Raw genomic sequence first — 20,695 nt, 5'->3', positions numbered from 1 at the left:
AGCACATCAGTGCAAAAGATAAGGCTGAAGCATTTGCAACAATCTTCAGCCAGAAGCGCCAAGTGAATGATCCATCTCAGCATCCCCCGGGAGTCCCCAGCATCACAGATGCCAGTCTTCAGCCAATTCGATTCACTCCACATGATATCAAGAAACAACTGAAGGCACTGGATACTGCAAAGGCTATGGGCCCTGACAATATTCTGGCAATAGTACTGAAGACTTGTGCTCCAGAGCTTGCTGCGCCCCTAGTCAAGCTGTTCCAGTACAACTACAATACTGGCATCTACCCAGCTATGTGGTATGTATAGGTATGTCCTGTACACAAAAAGCAGGACAAATCCAACCCAGCCAATTACCGTCCCATCAGTCTACTCTCAATCATCAGTAAAGTGATGGAAGGGGTCATCAACAGCGCTATCAAGCGGCACTTGCTTAGCAATAACCTGCTCACTAATGCTCAGTTTGTGTTCCGCCAGGGCCATTCAGCTCCTGACTTCATTACTTCAGATACTGAAGCAGTCCATGTCCAAATGCAGCAAGACCTGGACAATATCCAGGCTTGGGCTGCCATTGGCAAATAACATTCGCACCACACAAGTGTCAGGCAATGACCATCTCCAACAAGAGAGAATACAACCATCGCCCCTTGACATTCAATGGCATTACCATCACTGAATCCCCCACTATCAACATCCTAGGGGGTTACCATTGACCAGAAACTGAAATGGATTAGCCATATAAATGCTGTGGCTACAAGAGCAGGTCAAAGGCTAGGAATTGTGCAACGAGCAACTCACCTCCTGACTCCCCAAAGCCTGTCCACCATCTACAAGGCACAAGTCAGGAGTGTGATGGAATACTCCCCACTTGCCTGGATGAGTGCAGCTCCCACAACACTCAAGAAGCTGGACGCTGTCCAGGACAAAGCAGCCGCTTGATTGGCACCACATCCTCAAACATTCACTCCCTCCATCACTGACACACAGTAGCAGTAGTGTGTGTACCATCCACAAGATGCATTGCAGGAATTCACCAAGGCTCCTTCAACAGCACCTTCCAAACATACAACTACTACCATCAAGGGCAGCAGATAGATGGAACACCACCACCTGGAAGTTCCCCTTCAAGTCACTCACCATCCTGACTTGGGAATATATCTCTGTTCCTTCATTGTCACTGGGTCAAAATCCTGGAACTCCATCCCTAACAGCGCTGTGGGTGCACCTACACCACATGGATTGCAGCGGTTCAAGAAGGCAGCTCATCACCACTTTCTCAAGGGGCAATTAGGGATGGGCAATAAATGTTGGCCCCCCCCAGCGACGCCCACATCCCGTGAATGAATAAAACAAAACATTCTGATAAATCTCCTCTGCACCCTCTCAAAGGCCTTTGGTGCCCAGAATTGGACGCAATACACCAGCTGAGGCCTAACCAGCGATTTATAAAGGTTTAGTACAACTTTCTTGCTTCTATAGACTTGTTCTGTCACCTTCATAGGTTTGTGTGCGTGAAGTTGATGTGGTTTTTAATTACAGGCACTTCATGAGAGGACAGGACCATTGGTTTGAGACATTTAGTCATAAATCAGGACAAACTCAACCTTGGTGAGCTCCTCCCTTCACAGCTCAAATTCCAAAACAGAACGATGACAGGCCTAACGTGCAAACCTTTACACTTTCACCAAACTCAAAACATAGCAGGTGAGAGTTTAAGAAGTAAGGGAGCTGGATGGTGCAATTGTTACAAGGGCTTGCGTACTGATACAGCACTGCTCTCTCCCCCAACACCCCCCAATTGCTGATCTTTATCCCAGCATCCCCGCACCATGGAAATCGAGTGGGAATGGGATCAGGCTCTGTTGCAAAGCTCCCTGTCAAATGACGCAGCGACATACACTGCCATGGCAAACGCAAGCAAGAACGGGCTGTGTAGTGGAGGTGGAGTAATGAGAGTGAAGCCCTAGTCAAGAGCACTCCAGCAACATTGAGAGAGACAGATGCAGGGGATCGAGCACATACCTGAATACCATTGAGTGCAACGAAAAGTCGGAGAATATCATTTGTTCCTTCAAAAATGCGGAAGATCCGAAGATCCCTCATCACCCGCTCAACCCCAGCATCCTAACAGCAGATAAAATGGGTCAGAACACATCACTAATCACTGCGGCACCCCCATTTTAGAATTCTCATTGTTGTGTTCAAATCCCTCCATGGCCTCAGCATCCCAACCCTCCCAATGACATCTCTGTAACCCCTTCCAGTTCCACAACACCGTCCTCCCACCCCCACCAAGATTAATGGGATGTCAATTGGTTAATTGAAGGGCATTGATTAAGTTCCTTGAGCACATATAAAGAGAGGCTGCTGGTACACGGCATTAGTATGTAGGAGGCAGACATATACGATGCTGCATTTGGTAAATAAACCAACTATCAAGAATAGGCTTTGTGCCTGGTTTCATACTTCAGCATCTGGCTTGCCACTTAACAAAGATCTCTGGGCTAATGGGATAGCTCATCCAGAAGAACCAGCATAGGTACAGTGGGCCAAATGACTGCCTTCTGTGCTGTAAGATCCTAGTTGTGAGTTCTGGCTGTTTTCTGAATTCTATATTTGAGCCAGCTAACAGTACACAAGACTTGGAGTACTGTGTATGGTTTTACTCTCCTTATATAAGGAAAGGTATACTTGCCTTAGAGTAAGTACAACAAAGCACACATTGATTCCTGGGATTGGAAGGTTTTCCTACGGGGAGAAAGTGTGTGGAATGGGCCTATACTCTCTGGAGTTTAAAAGGATGAGAGATGACCTCATGGAAACATACTAGGTTCTGAGAGAGCTTGGTCGGGTAGATGCTAAAAGGCGGTTTCTCCGGGTTGGAGAGCCTAGAACTAGAGAGCCTAAACTCAGGATAAGGGGTCATCAATTTTGGACTGAAATGAGGAGAGGTTTCTACACTCAGAGGGTTGTGAATCATTGGAATTCTTTACCTCAGAGAGCTATTGATCTCAATCTTGAATACACTCAATAACTGAGTACACTCAATAACTGAGTACACTAAGGGTATCAGGAGTTAAGTAGATAACCCAGGAAAGTGGAGTTGAGCTAGAAGATCAGCCATGATCTAATTGAAGGCAGAGTAGGTTTGAGGGGCCAAATGGCCTCCTCCTGCTCCTATTTCTTAGTCTTTTTGTGACCTTTGCTCTAGTTACAAGACTTCAATATGGACAAGATGGGTACAAAGGCAAAAGACACATTCAGAATCTGGCACTGACCTTCATGAAACCCATTCCGCCCATGAGCTGAATACATTCGTCAGTTACTGTCCAGGCAGCCTCCTGTAGAGAGATAGTGAGCAGGTTTAGTGTGATTGTATTCTGATAATTACACATGTCAGCAGAGTGACACTGTTCCCCGTTAACCCCCCCACCCCCCAACCCACCTCTTAATCTTGGCATTGGGCAGCAGTCGCCCAACCATCAGAGGGGGTGGTTTGCAAACATGAATAGATGTGCTAAATGTATAGCAACAGGCCTGAGCTGAATGGCTGGTGAGAAGACTCACACTTAGCTCACTTGGGATTCCCCAAACATCTTGGGAAATGAAACCGACAGCAAAGAATCACAAGGCACTCGCCCAAAAAAGTGACTGTCAAATGAGGAGAGTCAGCCAGGGCTCAGCGGGTAGCATTCTCATCTCTCAGTCAGAAGGTCGTGGGTTCAAGTCCCACTCCAGAGACCTAACACATAATCCAGGCTGATAATCTCAGTACCAATACTGAGGAAGCGTCGCACTGTCAGAGGGTCAATACTGAGGGAGTGCCGCACTGTCGGAGGGCCAGTACTGAGGGAGTGCCGCACTGTCGGAGGGCCAGTACTGAGGGAGCGTCGCACTGTCAGAGGGCCAGTACTGAGGGAGTGCCGCACTGTCAGAGGGTCAGTACTGAGGGAGTGCTGCACTGTCGGAGGGTTAGTACTGAGGGAGTGCCGCACTGTCGGAGGGTCAGTACTGAGGGAGTGCCGCACTGTCAGAGGGCCAGTACTGAGGGAGTGCCGCACTATCAGAGGGCCAGTACTGAGGGAGTGCCGCACTGTCCGAGGGTCAGTACTGAGGGAGTGCCGCACTGTCCGAGGGTCAGTACTGAGGGAGTGCCGCACTGTCCGAGGGTCAGTACTGAGGGAGTGCCGCACTGTCCGAGGGTCAGTACTGAGGGAGTGCCGCACTGTCCGAGGGTCAGTACTGAGGGAGTGCCGCACTGTCCGAGGGTCAGTACTGAGGGAGTGCCGCACTGTCCGAGGGTCAGTACTGAGGGAGTGCCGCACTGTCCGAGGGTCAGTACTGAGGGAGTGCCGCACTGTCCTAGGGTCAGTACTGAGGGAGTGCCGCACTGTCCGAGGGTCAGTACTGAGGGAGTGCCGCACTGTCCGAGGGTCAGTACTGAGGGAGTGCCGCACTGTCCGAGGGTCAGTACTGAGGGAGTGCCGCACTGTCCGAGGGTCAGTACTGAGGGAGTGCCGCACTGTCCGAGGGTCAGTACTGAGGGAGTGCCGCACTGTCCGAGGGTCAGTACTGAGGGAGTGCCGCACTGTCCGAGGGTCAGTACTGAGGGAGTGCCGCACTGTCGGAGGGTCAGTATTGAGGGAGTGCTGCACTGTCGGAGGGTCAGTATTGAGGGAGTGCTGCACTGTCGGAGGGTCAGTACTGAGGGAGTGTTGCACTGTCGGAGGGTCAGTATTGAGGGAGTGCTGCACTGTCAGAGGGTCAGTACTGAGGGAGTGCTGCACTGTCGGAGGGTCAGTACTGAGGGAGTGCTGCACTGTCGGAGGGTCAGTACTGAGGGAGTGCCGCACTGTCGGAGGGTCAGTACTGAGGGAGTGCTGCACTGTCGGAGGTGCCATGTTTTAGATAAGCCGTTAAATCAAAGGCCCAACTGCTCTCTTAGCTGCATGTAGAGGATCCCATGGCCACTATTCGAGTGTCCAGGGCAACACTTATCCCTCAATCAACAGCATCATTAGAAAACAATTTATATGGTGGTTATCTTGGGACCGTTTGTGGCAGCTTGCTGTGGACAAATTGATATTTACAAATGTGGCTACACTTAAAAAACTGTATTGGCAGCAGGGCATTTTTGGATGGTTTGTGGTTGTGAGAGGCGCTACAGAATTGCAAGTCTTTCTGTTTCATTCAAAAGTGAGTCAGATTGGCATGGTGGTGTGCTAAGAGACTGAGCCGCTCAGTAATGAAACCCCAGTTTGTGCCGCAGTATGGGGCACAATGAGACTAAAAAAGCAGAGTATCTAGATGGTGAGAGATTGCAGAGCTCTGAGATGGAGAGGGATCTGGGTGTCCTAGTGCATGAATCACAAAAGGGTAGAAGCAAGTAATTAGGAAAGCTAATAGAATGTTATTGCTTATTGCGAGGGGAATTGATTACATAAGTAGAGAGGTTATGTTTCAGTCGTACAGGGCATTGGTCAGACCACATCTGGCGTATTGTGTACAGTACTGGGCTGCTTATGTAAAGAAAGATGTAAATGCGTTAGAAGTTGTTCAGAGAAGCTTTACTAGTCTAATACCAGGAATGGGCGGGTTGTCTTATGAGGAAAGGTTGGACAGGTTAGGCTTGTATCCACTGGAGTTTAGAAGAGTAAGAGGTGACTTGATTGAAACCTTTAAGATCCTGAGGGGTCTTGACAGGGTGGATGTGGACATGGTGTTTCCTCTTGTGAGAGAATCTAGAACTAGGGGGTCACTGTTTAAAAATAAGGGGTTGGCCATTTAAGACAGAGATGAGGTGAAATTTTTTCTCTCAAGAGGGTAGTGAGCCTTTGGTACTCTCTTCCTCAAAAGGCGGTGGAAGCAGAGTCTTTGCATATTTTTAAGGCAGAGCTAGATAGATTCTTGATTAACAAATGGATAAAAGGTTATCAGGGGTAGGCGGGAGGTTACAATCAGATCAGCCATGATCTTATTGAATGGCGGAGATGGCTTGAAGGGCCGAGTGGCCTATTCCTGCTCCTAGTTTGTATAATTTTGTCCTGCTGTAAACACACAGTGCGGAGCTCAGAGAAATGCAATCAGTCACTGTGCGCACAGGCCAACCATATGTCCACCTCTTCTCAAATCAGAAGCATATGATTGCATGGACTGTGAATGGTAGATTCTGGGGGAGTAAACCTTGACCAAACGTGAAACCCTTTTTACTGCACTAGAAACGGGGTCACCAGTACTGTTTAAACCTGATTACCCTAGACAGCTTGTCTTAACATGCCGTAACAAGGCAAATACACGGTAATGCTCACACTCGCAAAGATCTTGCTGATGGCAGCTTCAATCTGGAACTCAGTAGCCCCCGAGTCCATGTTTGCACTGATCATGTATGCCATTGACTGTAAAGGAGAAAAATAATTACCATTAGTTTTCACAGACACGACGCTTTACTGCTGCTGTTTCCACTGCGCTTTTGGAGGGTTGGTTCACAGGGAGCACTGCATTGTCAGAGGAGCAGCAATAAGGGATTGTTGTACTATTGGAGTTGCTGCGTTTTGGGTGAAAAGTTAAACTGGGGCCAAGTCTGCCCCTCGGCTGGATGTAACAGTCCCAGCCCATTATTAGAAGGAGGGCAGGGGAGTTCTGCCTGTTGTCATTATCTATCCCTCAACCATCACCACTGAAAACGGATGACCTGGGTCATTATCACATTGCTGTTTGTGAGACCTTGCCGTGCGCAAACTGGCTGCTGTGGTTCCTACATTTTAACAGTGATTACATTTCAAATTGGCTGGGAAGCGGTTTGAGACATCCTGAGGTGGTGAAAGGTGCTGTAGAAATACGAGTTTGTCTGTCTTGTGCCCAAATGTAAACTACAGTCACCGGGTATAAGATTGGCAATAGGAGACATCCATCAGCTTTCCAGAGGACTGAGCCTGTGTGCTGCTTAGCCTGAAGCATTGCCTGCCACTCCCCTTACCTCTGTCACATACTGCAGCATTGCCATGTGAGCAACCTTCTCCTGGATAGCGCCAAAGTTGTGAATCTTGTCCCCAAACTGGGTGCGGTTTGCAGCATGGTCAACCTAATATGGAGGAAAAGAACAGTGTTAACAACACACACGTAGCTTCGGCTTGGATTTACTCTATATGTGACCCAATAAATATCTTGGAAATTATGAAGGCGTTTGATAGGGTAGATGTAGAGAAGATGTTTCCACTTGTGGGGAGGCCAGAACCAGGGGCCAGAAATACAAGACAGTCAATATTAAATCCAATCGGGAATTCAGGAGAAACTTCTTTACTCAGAGGGTGATGAGAATGTGGAACTCGCTACCACAGGGAATGGTTGAGGTGGATGGGAAGCTGGAAAAACACAAAAGCAAGAAAGGAATAGGAAGATATGCTAATAGGATGAGATGAAGAGGAGGCTTGTGTGGAGTGGAAACACCGGCACGGAACAGATGGGCAGAATGGCCTGTTTCTGTGCTGTACATTCTTTATACTAGGATCATACACCACAGAAGGAGGCCATTAGGCCCATTGTGCCTGTGCTGGCTCTGTGAAAGAGTTATCCAATCAGTCCCAATATTTCTTCTCTATTCCTCACAGCTCCGCACATTTTTCCTTTTCAAGTATTTATCCAATACCCCCTTTGAAAGTTCCCACTGAATCTGCTTCTGCCGCCATTTCAGGCAGCGCCTTCCGGGCCACAACTCGCTGCCTAAAAAAACGGAGTCTTCATCTCCTGTCACTGATTCTTTTGTCAATTAACTCGAATCAATGTCCTGGGAAACCCAGTAATGGGATAAAAGCCCCTGCAATTGGATGGGGTTTTTTTTCCTGAAGAAAAATAAAAGCCACAAATGCTTTTCCTGCCTTTCATGAAAGATTGTTCACTCAGTTTTCTGGAAAAGTCACCATCCAACCGGGAATAAATGAGTTAATGTCTGCATTCAGAAAGCAGACAAGGCATTTGGATGTGGTCACACATGGTAATGTTACTGGAGGGGCTTGGATTAATAATGTAGAAAACTAGAGCTCGATGTTCACCAAGGCAGCTGAATTATTTCTGAAACATTTGGAAACAAAACAGCTAGTTTAAAAAAAAAGTGACCAAGAAACTGTTGAATTGTGATTAAAAACCCAACTGCTTCACTAATGTCCTTTCAGGGAAAGAAAACTGCTCTCCCTTGAACAGTCTGGGCCCAATGTGACTCCAGTTCCGAACCAGCAGAGTTGACTCTTTAACTGACCCTGCAAGCCATTCAGTTGGATCCTGGGCAATGCCAACATCACAAGATTAACTTCAAAAAAAAAAGTCTCACACGTCTGTTAACCCAACACTCAATGGTAACAGCAACCCTAAAAGGTAGGATAAAAAATCCTTTCCCCTTTAATACCTCGGCGGCATTACAATGGATATTTTTATCATTCTGCCCAGTGAGTTACATTTTAATCATTACCACAATTTAACAATTTGCATGACATTTATTAGATTTGACACTGATAGCAGTCTATCAAGAACAAATGCGAAACAGGAAACTTCCTCGGTGCACAGTGACTGTGCTGCACAGTTCAAATGACTGCCCTCCAAGCTCTCTGGTTGTGGGATTGTGTCCCAAACTCGTGCCTCACTTAAGACAATAGAGAAAGAAAAGATGTCCGTTTCTAGAGCTTTTTTCACTCAGGGCGTCCCTAAACACTTCGCAGGCAAAGAAGTGCTTTTGTTGAAGTGTATTCAGCACTGTAATATAGGAATGCAGCAGCCAATTTGTGTACAGCAAGTTCCTGCAACCAGCAATGTGAGAATGACTAGACAATTTATTTTTATAAGTGAAGTGGATAAATATCATCGAAGACACTGGGGAGAATTCAACAACACTTCTTGCAAATAGTGGCTAAGCGATTTTACATCCAGCTGTAAGCAGATGAGGTTTTGTCCTAAAGATGATACCTCTGACAGTGCAGCACTCCCTCAGTACTGACCCTGACAGTGCATTTCCTCAGAACTTCCCCTGCAACAGTGCTGTGCTCCTTCAGTACTGACCCTCTGACAGTGCAGCACTCCCTCAGTACTGACCCTTCGACAGTGCAGCGCTCCCTCAGTACTGACCCTCCGACAGTGCAGCGCTCCCTCAGTACTGACCATCCAACAGTGCAGCGCTCCCTCAGTACTGACCCTCCGACAGTGCAGCGCTCCCTCAGTACTGACCCTCCGACAGTGCAGCACTCCCTCAGTACTGACCCGCCGACAGTGCAGCACTCCCTCAATGGCGCCACTGGGAGTAAGTGTCTGCCTGGACTATGAGCTCAAGTCTCTGCGTTTCCTACATTGCAACAAGGATTTCACTTCAAAGAAAGTACTCCATTGACAGTTAAGTGCTTTGGGAAATCCCGAGGTTGTGAAAGGTGCTACAGAAATGCAAGGGCATACAGGGGCGCGGAAAGGAAGAAGCAGCAAAAGAATTGCAATTATAAGGTATATCCAATCAGTAGAATTTATACAAATATAAGCAGATCTTTCAGATTTTATTTTAATTTTGAGAAGCAATTTCAGTAACAGAAACTAGGTCATGTGGAATTGTTACACAAGAGCACGTGTGGTGAACAGGCCTGCAAACCAGATCAGCGTTTCAGGCAGCAAAAACACAAACAAGCAGTTTCCTAAAATAACTGCGCCCCTTGCTCATCCTGTCACCTGACCCAGCTCACAACCAGAGCTGCCACACCAACACTGCTCAGCACAGTTCTCACAGGACAGCTGCACTCAGCTGGGAAACTCCCTGCCCACATGCAGGCCTGAGCGATAAAAAAAAAGAAACATGTACTCCACCCACAACTCCTGCCTCACCAACGTTCACTTCTGAATGTGCTGACTCATTTGAGTGGATAGTCCCCAGGACATTGGCACCCATCCACAATTTTAAACATTCACTCCCTCCCCCACTGACGCACAGTGGCAGCAGTGTGTACCATCTACAAAGATGCACTGCAACAACTCACCAAAGCTCCTTAGACAGCACCTTCCAAACCCACGATCTCTACCACCTAGGACAAGAGCACTAGATGCATGGTAGCACCACCACATGCAAGTTCTCCTCCAAACCACACACATTCCTGACTTGGAAATATATCAGCCATTCCTTCACTGCTGCTGGGTCAAAATCTTGGAACTCCCTCCCTAACAGCACAGTGGGTGTACCTACACCACATGGACTGCAGCGGCTCAAGAAGGCAGCTCACCACCACCTTCTCAAGAGGCAATTAGGGATGCATAATAATATATGCTGGCCCTGCCAGTGACGCCCACATCCCAAAAATTAGTGAAAAATTCTCTCACGTCCTCTGGGATCTAGCATGATCAACTATTAGCAAATGTTAACAAAGTATTCAGTACCAGTGATGGGACAATTACATCCCTGACCCAATATCAAAGCTAATGGACTTTCCAGCTGGAGCCCTGGATTGGGCGCAGGTTTGATCCCTGGTCTCCGCTGAGCTCTGTTAGTGTCAGTGCCACATAGCTCAACAAAATCAATCCTAGGCTTCTGCTCCTGACTGATGACCTGGGACTCCTGCTAGGAAGTGGACAACTCTGAATGTGGACAGGGTTAATGCTGAACACAAACCCAGGGGCAGGGGGAGGGTGGGAAGCAACCCTGGGACATTATTTTCAATAGGGCAGTGTACATCACCTTTACCCACATAAACAAGGTGTCAGTCATGGCTCAGTGGCGAACACTCTCACCTCCAAGTCAGAGTGCCACGGGTTTAATTCCTACTCCAGAGACTTGAGACCATAATTCAGGCTGACATTCCCAGTGCAGAAACTAGGGAATGCCGCACTGTCAGACTTGCTGCCCTTCAGAGGAGACATTAAACTGAGGCACCTTCAGGTGGACTTTAAAGATCCCAAGGCACCATTTTGAAGATGAGCAGGGGAGTTTCCCCCTGTGTCCTGACAAATATTTACCCCTCTATCAGTATCACTAAAATCAGATGATCCAGTCATTATCATATTGCTGTCCATGGGATCTTCCTGTGTGCAAAGTGGCTGCCAGATTTCCTACATTACAACAGTGGCTACACTTCTAAGAGCACTTCATTGGCAGTAAAGTCTTTTGGGATGCCCTGAGGTCAGAAAGGTGCTATAGAAATGCAAGTCTTTCTTTCTTTAGAAGTTAAAAAGGAAAGAGTTTAATTGTTTAGTATTGCTGAAGAGTGAATAACTCTGTGGGATACTAGCCAGTAGGTAGTTGAAGTTGGCCAGCTCTTGCTGTGGAAACAGTTTCAGAGACACTTACTGCCCTGGCAATGACTCCTTTCATTGTCCCAGAGAGGGCAGCTGCCATGCCAAAGCGTCCATTGTTCAAGATGTTCATGGCCACTTTAAACCCACTGCCAACCTCTCCCAGAACATTCTCCACAGGCACCTTAACATTGTCAAAGTGCACCTCTGCTGTATTTGATGCTTTAATCCCCATCTTCTTTTCCGGTGGGCCACTGAAATGAAAGTGCACAAAGACAGTGAGTTCTCGGCAGACGTTAGTGGTGACTACAAAGATAGAGAGCATCTACTTAAGAAGTCATGTTAAACCTGTATAATTCTTTCCTCAGGCAGCAACCGGAAAAATGTGGCCAGTTCTGTGATGGGCACTGTACTTTAGGAGAGATGTCAAGGCTCGAGAGAAGGTGTAGAGGATATTTACTGGAATGATGCAAATGATGCAGGGCAACTTCAGCTAATGCGCAGAGACTGGAGGAAGCCAGGATTGTTTTCCTTAGAGCAGGGAAGGTTAAGGGGAGAGTTAACAGAGGCATTCAAAGTTATGAGAGGTTTTTGATAGAGTAAATAAGGAGAAAACTGTTTCCAGTGGCAGGAGGGTTGGTAACAGATTGAAGGATAATAGGCAAAAGAGGGGGAGACGAGGAGAATTTCTTTTACCCAGCGAGCTGTTGCTTGAAAGGGCGATGCAAGCGGATTCAATAATTGAATAAATACCAAAGAAGGAAAATTGTCAGTGGTATGGGGAAACAGCAGGGGACGTGGGACTAATTGGATAGCTCTTTCAAAGAGCCGGCACAGGCAGGATGGGCTGAATGGCCTCCTGCTGTGCTGTATTATTCTATGCCTGAACTGCTGGTGACAGAGCCACTTCACTTAATTTTCACCATGTCCCCTGGACCTTAAACCAATGACACTCTCGGATCTTCAGTTGCCACGACTGGAATTTTCTCAATGCGTTCCCGATCACAGCAGCCCCTTGGAGCCGGTAATCAACTGTGGCCGCCTGAGCCTTGGGCAGCAGGATGTGAGGTAAACTGATCACTGCCACTGTGCCAGGTTTCCTCAGAGGCTGTTCTTATCAGGATCATGGTTGGAAAAATCTTTTGTGTGGGGTTTGAGTCTGGACAGAAATTATAACGGCAATCACTTTGAAAGAGTTGGTGAATTCAGGAGCGGAGCAGAGGGGTGCTAATCAGTAGGCGTGTGATTACACTAGGGCAAGTTTACACAGTCTGTTTGAATTATAAATGGGGACACAGGCACGGATAAAATTAACGGAAACTCACGCACAGATGACTAGTGGCTAGTGAGTGGCACACTCACTCTGAGTTAGAAGGTCCTGTGTTCCAGTCCCACTTGAAAGACTTGAGCATAAAATAAATGGCTAACACTTCCAGTGCAGTACTGAGGGAGTGCTGCACTGTCGGAGGGTCAGTACTGAGGGAGTGCTGCACTGTCGGAGGGTCAGTACTGAGGGAGTGCTGCACTGTCGGAGGGTCAGTACTGAGGGAGTGCTGCACTGTCGGAGGGTCAGTACTGAGGGAGTGCTGCACTGTCGGAGGGTCAGTACTGAGGGAGTGCTGCACTGTCGGAGGGTCAGTACTGAGGGAGTGCTGCACTGTCGGAGGGTCAGTGCTGAGGGAGTGCTGCAATGTCGGAGGGTCAGTGCTGAGGGAGTGCTGCACTGTCGGAGGGTCAGTGCTGAGGGAGTGCTGCACTGTCGGAGGGTCAGTGCTGAGGGAGTGCTGCACTGTCGGAGGGTCAGTGCTGAGGGAGTGCCGCACTGTCGGAGGGTCAGTACTGAGGGAGCGCCGCACTGTCGGAGGGTCAGTGCTGAGGGAGCGCTGCACTGTCGGAGGGTCAGTACTGATGGAGTGCTGCACTGTCGGAGGGTCAGGACTGAGGGAGTGCCGCACTGTCGGAGCGTCAGGACTGAGGGAGTGCCGCACTGTCGGAGGGTCAGGACTGAGGGAGTGCCGCACTGTCGGAGGGTCAGGACTGAGGGAGTGCCGCACTGTCGGAGGGTCAGGACTGAGGGAGCGCCGCACTGTCGGAGGATCAGTACTGAGGGAGCGCCGCACTGTCGGAGGGTCAGTACTGAGGGAGCGCCGCACTGTCGGAGGGTCAGTACTGAGGGAGCGCCGCACTGTCGGAGGGTCAGGACTGAGGGAGTGCCGCACTGTCGGAGGGTCAGGACTGAGGGAGCGCCGCACTGTCGGAGGATCAGTACTGAGGGAGCGCCGCACTGTCGGAGGGTCAGTACTGAGGGAGCGCCGCACTGTCGGAGGGTCAGTACTGAGGGAGCGCCGCACTGTCGGAGGATCAATACTGAGGGAGCGCCGCACTGTCGGAGGGTCAGTACTGATGCAGCGCCGCACTGTCGGAGGGTCAGTACTGAGGGACTGCTGCACTGTCGGAGGGTCAGTACTGAGGGAGTGCTGCACTGTCGGAGGGTCAGTACTGAGGAAGTGCCGCATTGTCGGAGGGTCAGTACTGAGGAAGTGCCGCATGGTCGGAGGGTCAGTACTGAGGGAGCGCCGCACTGTCGGAGGGTCAGCACAGGGAGCGCCGCACTGTCGGAGGGTCAGCACAGGGAGCGCCACACTGTCGGAGGGTCAGTACTGAGGGAGTGCCGCACTGTCGGAGGGTCAGCACTGAGGGAGTGCCGCACTGTCGGAGGGTCAGTACTGATGCAGCGCCGCAGTGTCAGAGGGTCAGTGCTGAGGGAGTGCTGCAATGTCGGAGGGTCAGTACTGATGGAGTGCTGCACTGTTGGAGGGTCAGGACTGAGGGAGTGCCGCACTGTCGGAGGGTCAGTACTGAGGGAGTGCCGCACTGTCGGAGGGTCAGGACTGAGGGAGTGCCGCACTGTCAGAGGGTCAGGACTGAGGGAGTGCCGCACTGTCGGAGGGTCAGGACTGAGGGAGTGCCGCACTGTCGGAGGGTCAGTACTGAGGGAGCGCCGCACTGTCGGAGGGTCAGTACTGAGGGAGCGCCGCACTGTCGGAGGGTCAGTACTGAGGGAGCGCCGCACTGTTGGAGGGTCAGTACTGAGGGAGCGCCGCACTGTCGGAGGATCAATACTGAGGGAGCGCCGCACTGTCGGAGGGTCAGTACTGATGCAGCGCCGCACTGTCGGAGGGTCAGTACTGATGCAGCGTTGCACTGTCGGAGGGTCAGTACTGATGCAGCACCGCACTGTCAGAGGGTCAGTACTGAGGGAGCGCCGCACTGTCGGAGGGTCAGTACTGAGGGACTGCTGCACTGTCGGAGGGTCAGTACTGAGGGAGTGCTGCACTGTCGGAGGGTCAGTACTGAGGAAGTGCCGCATTGTCGGAGGGTCAGTACTGAGGAAGTGCCGCATGGTCAGAGGGTCAGTACTGAGGGAGCGCCGCACTGTCGGAGGGTCAGCACAGGGAGCGCCGCACTGTCGGAGGGTCAGTACTGAGGGAGTGCCGCACTGTCGGAGGGTCAGCACTGAGGGAGTGCCGCACTGTCGGAGGGTCAGCACTGAGGGAGTGCCGCACTGTCGGAGGGTCAGTACTGATGCAGCGCCGCACTGTCAGAGGGTCAGCACTGATGGAGTGCTGCACTGTTGGAGGGTCAGCACAGGGAGCGCCGCACTGTCGGAGGGTCAGTACTGAGGGAGTGCCGCACTGTCGGAGGGTTAGCACTGAGGGAGTGCCGCACTGTCGGAGGGTCAGCACTGAGGGAGTGCTGCACTGTCGGAGGGTCAGTACTGAGGGAGTGCTGCATTGTCGGCGGGTCAGTACTGAGGGAGTGCCGCACTGTCGGAGGGCCATTGTTGAGGGAGTGCTGCACTGTCGGAGGGTCAGTACTGAGGGAGTGCTGCACTGTCGGAGGGTCAGTACTGAGGGAGTGCCACACTGTCGGAGGGTCACCACTGAGGGAGCACCGCACTGTTGGAGGGTCAGTACTGAGGGAGCGCCACATTGTTGGGAGGGTCAGTACTAACGATGTACCGCACTGTCAGAGTGTTAGTACTGAGGGAGTACTACATTTTTGAAGATGCCTTCACATGAATGAGATGTTAAACCAGGAGCCCAAAACTGCCCTCTCAGGTGAACACAAAAGATCTCATTGCCACTATTACGAAGCAGTGCAGAGTAGTTCTTCTCAGCGACCTGGGACACTTAACCAACTCCACCAAAAACTGAATACCTGGTCATTGTCACATTGCTGACTGTGCGATCTTGCTGTGTGCAAACTGGCTGCCATCTTTTCAACATTACAACAGTGACTATGTTCCAGAGAAAGTACTCAATTGTCTGTGAAGTGTTTTGGGATGTCCTGAGGATATGAAAGGTGCGATAGAAATCCTAGTTTTTTCTCTATGACCGATAGATATATTACTAATTGATCTCCAATGGCCTTGATACTCAATGCCAAGTGTGACATTGAGGGTTAACAAGATTGAGGGGGAGTGATGCTTAGAGTGGGATGTGCAGGTGTCTTCATCACTTTCTGTTTATATTTCCATTCTAAATCCCTGTTTAAATTGTACCTTGTTTTAGCACCCTCCTGCCAGTTGTGGGGGGTTGTGAAATATTTTGCTGCAGGGAGGGTATGGTTACAGTGTGACATGTTTACGTAGGATGGGTGCACTGTAAATGTTGACACAGGAGGTTAGAATGGAATATGTTGACTGGGTGTGTGCAACACAGTCACAACTTTTTACATCCACATAGATTAAACAGGCGCACAATTTACCTTGTCACTCCACCGAATCCCCTCTCTACAATGAAGGTGGTGATTTTGTCCTTTACTTTACCAGTGGCTTCGTCCGTCACTGACGTTTTTGCAAAGACGGTGAAGATATCAGCCAGGCCACCATTACTGCCAAACCACATAGATGAGAATACAGAGTTACTGTCGCATTCATATACACTGGGGCTGCAATAAAACTTTTTAAAACAAACAGCTTTAGCTGGTTCATCAAGGATGTGAAAGCCCAATGGTGACAATACTGGAGAGAGAGAGTTCAATCCCAACCGTAGCAAATCGTGAAACAAAGGCCCATATCTCATTGGCAAAATAACAGTGAGTTTATGACGCATGCCATCATTAATATGCACACAGGCCAGCAAGTTCACCGTGGATTAGATACGCCATGATTCATGAATCATCAGAATTTGCTGGGTGATTTGCACTGTTCGCCCTCAACTCCATGTGCATTTTGTGAAGTTACTGGGGATTAGTGCATTAATTGCCAATGAAACTCTCCACAGGAAGCTAGAACTCGTACTTAACAGCGCGAGTCCTCTGTTAATGATAATTGTTAACACAATACTAATCAAACTCTCCACCCGAGAAAGGGATCAATTTAAATAGTTCAATCTCATTTCTGCAGCTAATAAATTCTTCTTATAAACTTAAGACAAATTACATTTCAAATTTAATTTTTTCCTTTCTCTCCCAATCCAATCTTTCTTTCCCTCTCTTTCTGTACCTGAATGTGACTCTAATTTTCCCAATTCCATCCTCTGTCCATCCTCCACTTCCTTCTCAATCCTTAATCTCACTGGTTAATAGACTCGTAGAAGTTTACAGCTCAGGAGGAGGCCATTCGGCCCATTGTGTCCGTGCCCAAAGATCTGACTGCACTAATTACATTTTTCAGCGTTTGACCCGTGGCCCTGGAGGCTATGGCAATGCAATTGAATATCTAAATGCTTCTTAAATGTTATGAGAGTTTAAGGAGATAGACTGTTGGCCCTGTCATTTACTGGGGCCCCAGAAGCCCTGATTCTCTCGACCTGCTCTTGTCAGTCGCACTTGCAGCAATTTACAGTGTAAAAGATTTTGAGGTGAAGGGTGATGGAGTCCAACTGAGTTCAATATGAGATGTCCCCCTTCAGCGTACATATTTTTCTACTCTCCCTTCATTACTCTTGTGTCAATCTTCAGTCTGCATCCTTTAGTCATCAATTCACCAATGGGTGAAGAATATATTCTACTATTTAGTTTCTCATCACTATCTGTATTCATTTCCAAATGAAAAGGAGGAAGCCATTCAGCCCCTCAAGCCTGGTCTGCTGTTAAATGAGATGCAAGCTAACTCTTTCCACCTGCCTTAGTTTCAAAAGCTGGGCTAGCTAAAATCTACAAATCGCAGACGTAAAATTAACTGGACCGGCTGGGGGGAGAGTCCTATAGACCTACCACTCTATTGTGCAAAGAAGCGTATCTGCATTTAAGGACAACTCACCACTCTGCCAGGTGACCCCACCCCCGCCATACCTGATCCAGATTTTGCCCCCGTTAAGGATGTAATATTTTCCGCAGTTGCTCTTGACGGCTGTGGTTTTGATAGATGCAGCATCCGACCCACTTGCAGGCTCAGTCAGACAGAAGGCAGCAATTGTTTCCCCTGGGGGAAAACAAACTTGCATTTAAACAACATCTTTCATCACCTCAATACATCCTAGTGCACTTCACAGCCAGTGAAGTAGTCACTGAGGTAGCGCAGGAACCACAACAGCCAATTTGCATACATCAAGCTCCCATAAACAGCAACGGCAAATATATCCTTTCTTAGGTAAGGAGACCATAAGTGCACACAATACTGCAGGTGCGGTCTCACCAAGGCCCTGTACAGCTGCAGTAAGATATCCTTGCTCCTGCACTCAAGTCCTCCCGCAATGAAGGCCAAAATACCATTTGCCTTCTTAACTGCTTGCTGCACCTGCATGCTTGCTTTCAGTGATTGGTGTACAAGGACACCCAAGTCCCTTTGTACATCAATATTTCCCAATCTATCACCATTTAACTAATACTCTGCCTTCCTGTTTTTCCTACCAAACATCCACGTTTATCCACGTTATATTGCATCTGCCATGTATTTGCCCACTCACTCAACTTGTTTAAATCATCTTGAAGCCTCTTAACATCCTCCTCTCACTCACATTCCCACCTAGTTTTGTGTCATCAGCAAACTTGGAAATATTACATTTGGTTCCCTCATCCAAACCATTGATATATATTGTGAATAGCTGAGGCCCAGGCGCTGATCCCTGCGGTACCCCACTAGTCATCTCTTGCCACTCCAAAATACCCATTTATTCCTACTTTGTTTCCTGCCTGCTAACTAATTCTCAATCCATGCCAGTTTATTACCTCCAATCCCATGTGCTTTAATTTTACACACTAACCTCTGATATGAGACTTTATCAAAAGCTTTCTGAAAATCCAATTACATCACATCCACTGGTTCTCCCTTATCTATTCTGCTAGTTATGTCTTCAAAAAATTTCATTAGGTTTGACAAACATGATTTCCTTTTCATAAAGCCATGTTGACTTTATCTAATCCCGTTGATATTTTCTAAGTGTCCTGTTATCACATTCTTTATAACAGACTCTAGCATTTTCCCTACCACCCATGTTAGGCTAACAAGTCTGTAATTTCCTGATTTCTCCCTCCCTCCTTTTTTAAATAGGGGGGTTACATTTGCCATCCTCCAATCTGTCAGGACTGTTCCAGAATCTACAGAATTTTGGAAGATGACAACCAATGCATCCACTATTTCCATGGCCACCTCCTTTAGCACCTTGAATGTTGATTATCAGGCCCTGTGGATTTATCAGTTTTCAGTCCCATTAATTTCTCCAGCCCTGTTTTTTCAATAATACTAATTTCCTTCATTTCCTCCTTCTCACTAGACCTTTGGTTCCCTTGTCTTGAGTGTTGTTAAAGCTATACTCATCTAGGCAAGTGGAGAATATTCCTTCACATTCCTGACTTGTGCTTGTAGATGGTGGACAGGCTTTGGGGAGTCAGGAGTTACTTGCTGCAGAAATCCCAGCCTCTGACCTGTGTTTGTAGTCACAGTATTTATATGGCTAGTCCAGTCTAGTTTCTGGTCAAGGGTGACCCCCAGGATATTGATTGTGGGGGATTCAGCAATGGTAATGCCATTGAATGGCAAGGGGTGATGATTAAATTCTCTCTTGCTGGAGATGGTCATTGCCTGGCACGAATGGGGCTCAAACCCATGACTTGAATCTAACCCCGTGCTGCACCTATCCTGTCAGAAGATAAGTGTCAGCCAGGAAGCCATGAGTAACAACAGATGGAATAATTTAAACAAACACTCCCAGGACAGGTACGGCATGGAGTTAGATACAGAGTAAAGCTCCCTCTACACTGTCCCCATCAAACACTCCCAGGACAGGTACAGCACGGGGTTAGATACAGAGTAAAGCTCCCTCTACACTGTCCCCATCAAACACTCCCAGGACAGGTACACACGGGGTTAGATACAGAGTAAAGCTCCCTCTACACTGTCCCCATCAAACACTCCCAGGACAGGTACAGCACGGGGTTAGATACAGAGTAAAGCTCCCTCTACGCTGTCCCCATCAAACACCCCCAGGACAGGTACAGCACGGGGTTAGATACAGAGTAAAGCTCCCTCTACACTGTCCCCATCAAACACTCCCAGGACAGGTACAGCACGGGGTTTGATACAGAGTAAAGCTCCCACTACACTGTCCCCATCAAACACTCCCAGGACAGGTACAGCACGGGGTTAGATACAGAGTAAAGCTCCCTCTACGCTGTCCCCATCAAACACTCCCAGGACAGGTACAGCACGGGGTTAGATCCAGAGTAATGCTCCCTCTATACTGTCCCCATCAAACACTCCCAGGACAGGTACAGCACGGGGTTAGATACAGAATACAGCTCCCTCTACACTGACCTCAACACACTTTTCTGCCTTCTAGGAACTGGGTTTCATAACAGACTCTTACAGATAGCAGAGAGGAGAAACCTCACTTTGGAATGGATTTGAAACCCAGTCTATAGAGGTGAAAAACCAGGGTCTCTCCATTTCCCTAATCCCCAAATGATGAAATGCCAATCCCTCTGCCCTGTGCCCAAACTGCTCAATGCTGTATTACCTGTAGCCAGCTTCGGAAGGTACTTCTTCTTCTGGGAATCGTTTCCAAACAGGAGAATCCCTTTAAAACCGATGGATTGGTGAGCACCCAGAGTGATCCCCACACCTAGGTCATGCATGCCAACAATCTCGACCAGCCGAGCGTACTACCGAACAAAAAACAGCATTCAGATTCTTTAAGTGTCAGGTCACCACCCCACCCAACTGACCCATGCAATAACTCCAGTTGTCCACATGACAGCCCTTGCCCCAGTGAAGGGTTGTATCCTCCCACACACTGGCCTCTGGTTTCTCCATCCTCTAGCGAAGTTTTGGCTCTCACCTTTGCTCGGCAGGTTGGAGGGCACGTGGGGCTTCCAGAGAGAAAAAAAATGGGCTCCCACCATCCTGCAGAGTCTTACAGCACAGGAGGAGGCCATTCACCCCATTGTGTTTGTGTTGGCTCTTTAGAAGAGTTATTCAACTAGTCCCTCTTCACCTCTTA

General features: G+C 48.6%; 1 protein-coding gene across 3 annotated transcripts in view; it reads right to left on the bottom strand.

Annotated features, from left to right (window-relative positions):
• acadvl (acyl-CoA dehydrogenase very long chain) overlaps nucleotides 1-20,695 on the bottom strand; it is a 65,239-nt gene that overhangs the window by 13,953 nt on the left and 30,591 nt on the right. For all 3 annotated transcript variants that reach the window (XM_041178988.1, XM_041178986.1, XM_041178987.1), the window contains 8 exons: nucleotides 20,213-20,357; nucleotides 17,550-17,679; nucleotides 16,020-16,145; nucleotides 11,305-11,503; nucleotides 6,979-7,083; nucleotides 6,311-6,397; nucleotides 3,281-3,343; nucleotides 2,025-2,126 (listed from right to left, as the gene is read on the bottom strand). In XM_041178988.1, the coding sequence (XP_041034922.1) occupies nucleotides 2,025-2,126; nucleotides 3,281-3,343; nucleotides 6,311-6,397; nucleotides 6,979-7,083; nucleotides 11,305-11,503; nucleotides 16,020-16,145; nucleotides 17,550-17,679; nucleotides 20,213-20,357 (957 nt within the window). The remainder of the gene's footprint in view (nucleotides 1-2,024; nucleotides 2,127-3,280; nucleotides 3,344-6,310; nucleotides 6,398-6,978; nucleotides 7,084-11,304; nucleotides 11,504-16,019; nucleotides 16,146-17,549; nucleotides 17,680-20,212; nucleotides 20,358-20,695) is intronic.

Source organism: Carcharodon carcharias, chromosome 33 (genome assembly GCF_017639515.1).
Source record: "Carcharodon carcharias isolate sCarCar2 chromosome 33, sCarCar2.pri, whole genome shotgun sequence".
Lineage (NCBI taxonomy): Eukaryota > Metazoa > Chordata > Chondrichthyes > Lamniformes > Lamnidae > Carcharodon > Carcharodon carcharias.
Note: the sequence above shows the minus strand (reverse complement) of the source record. Positions and strands in the feature narration are given on the sequence as shown.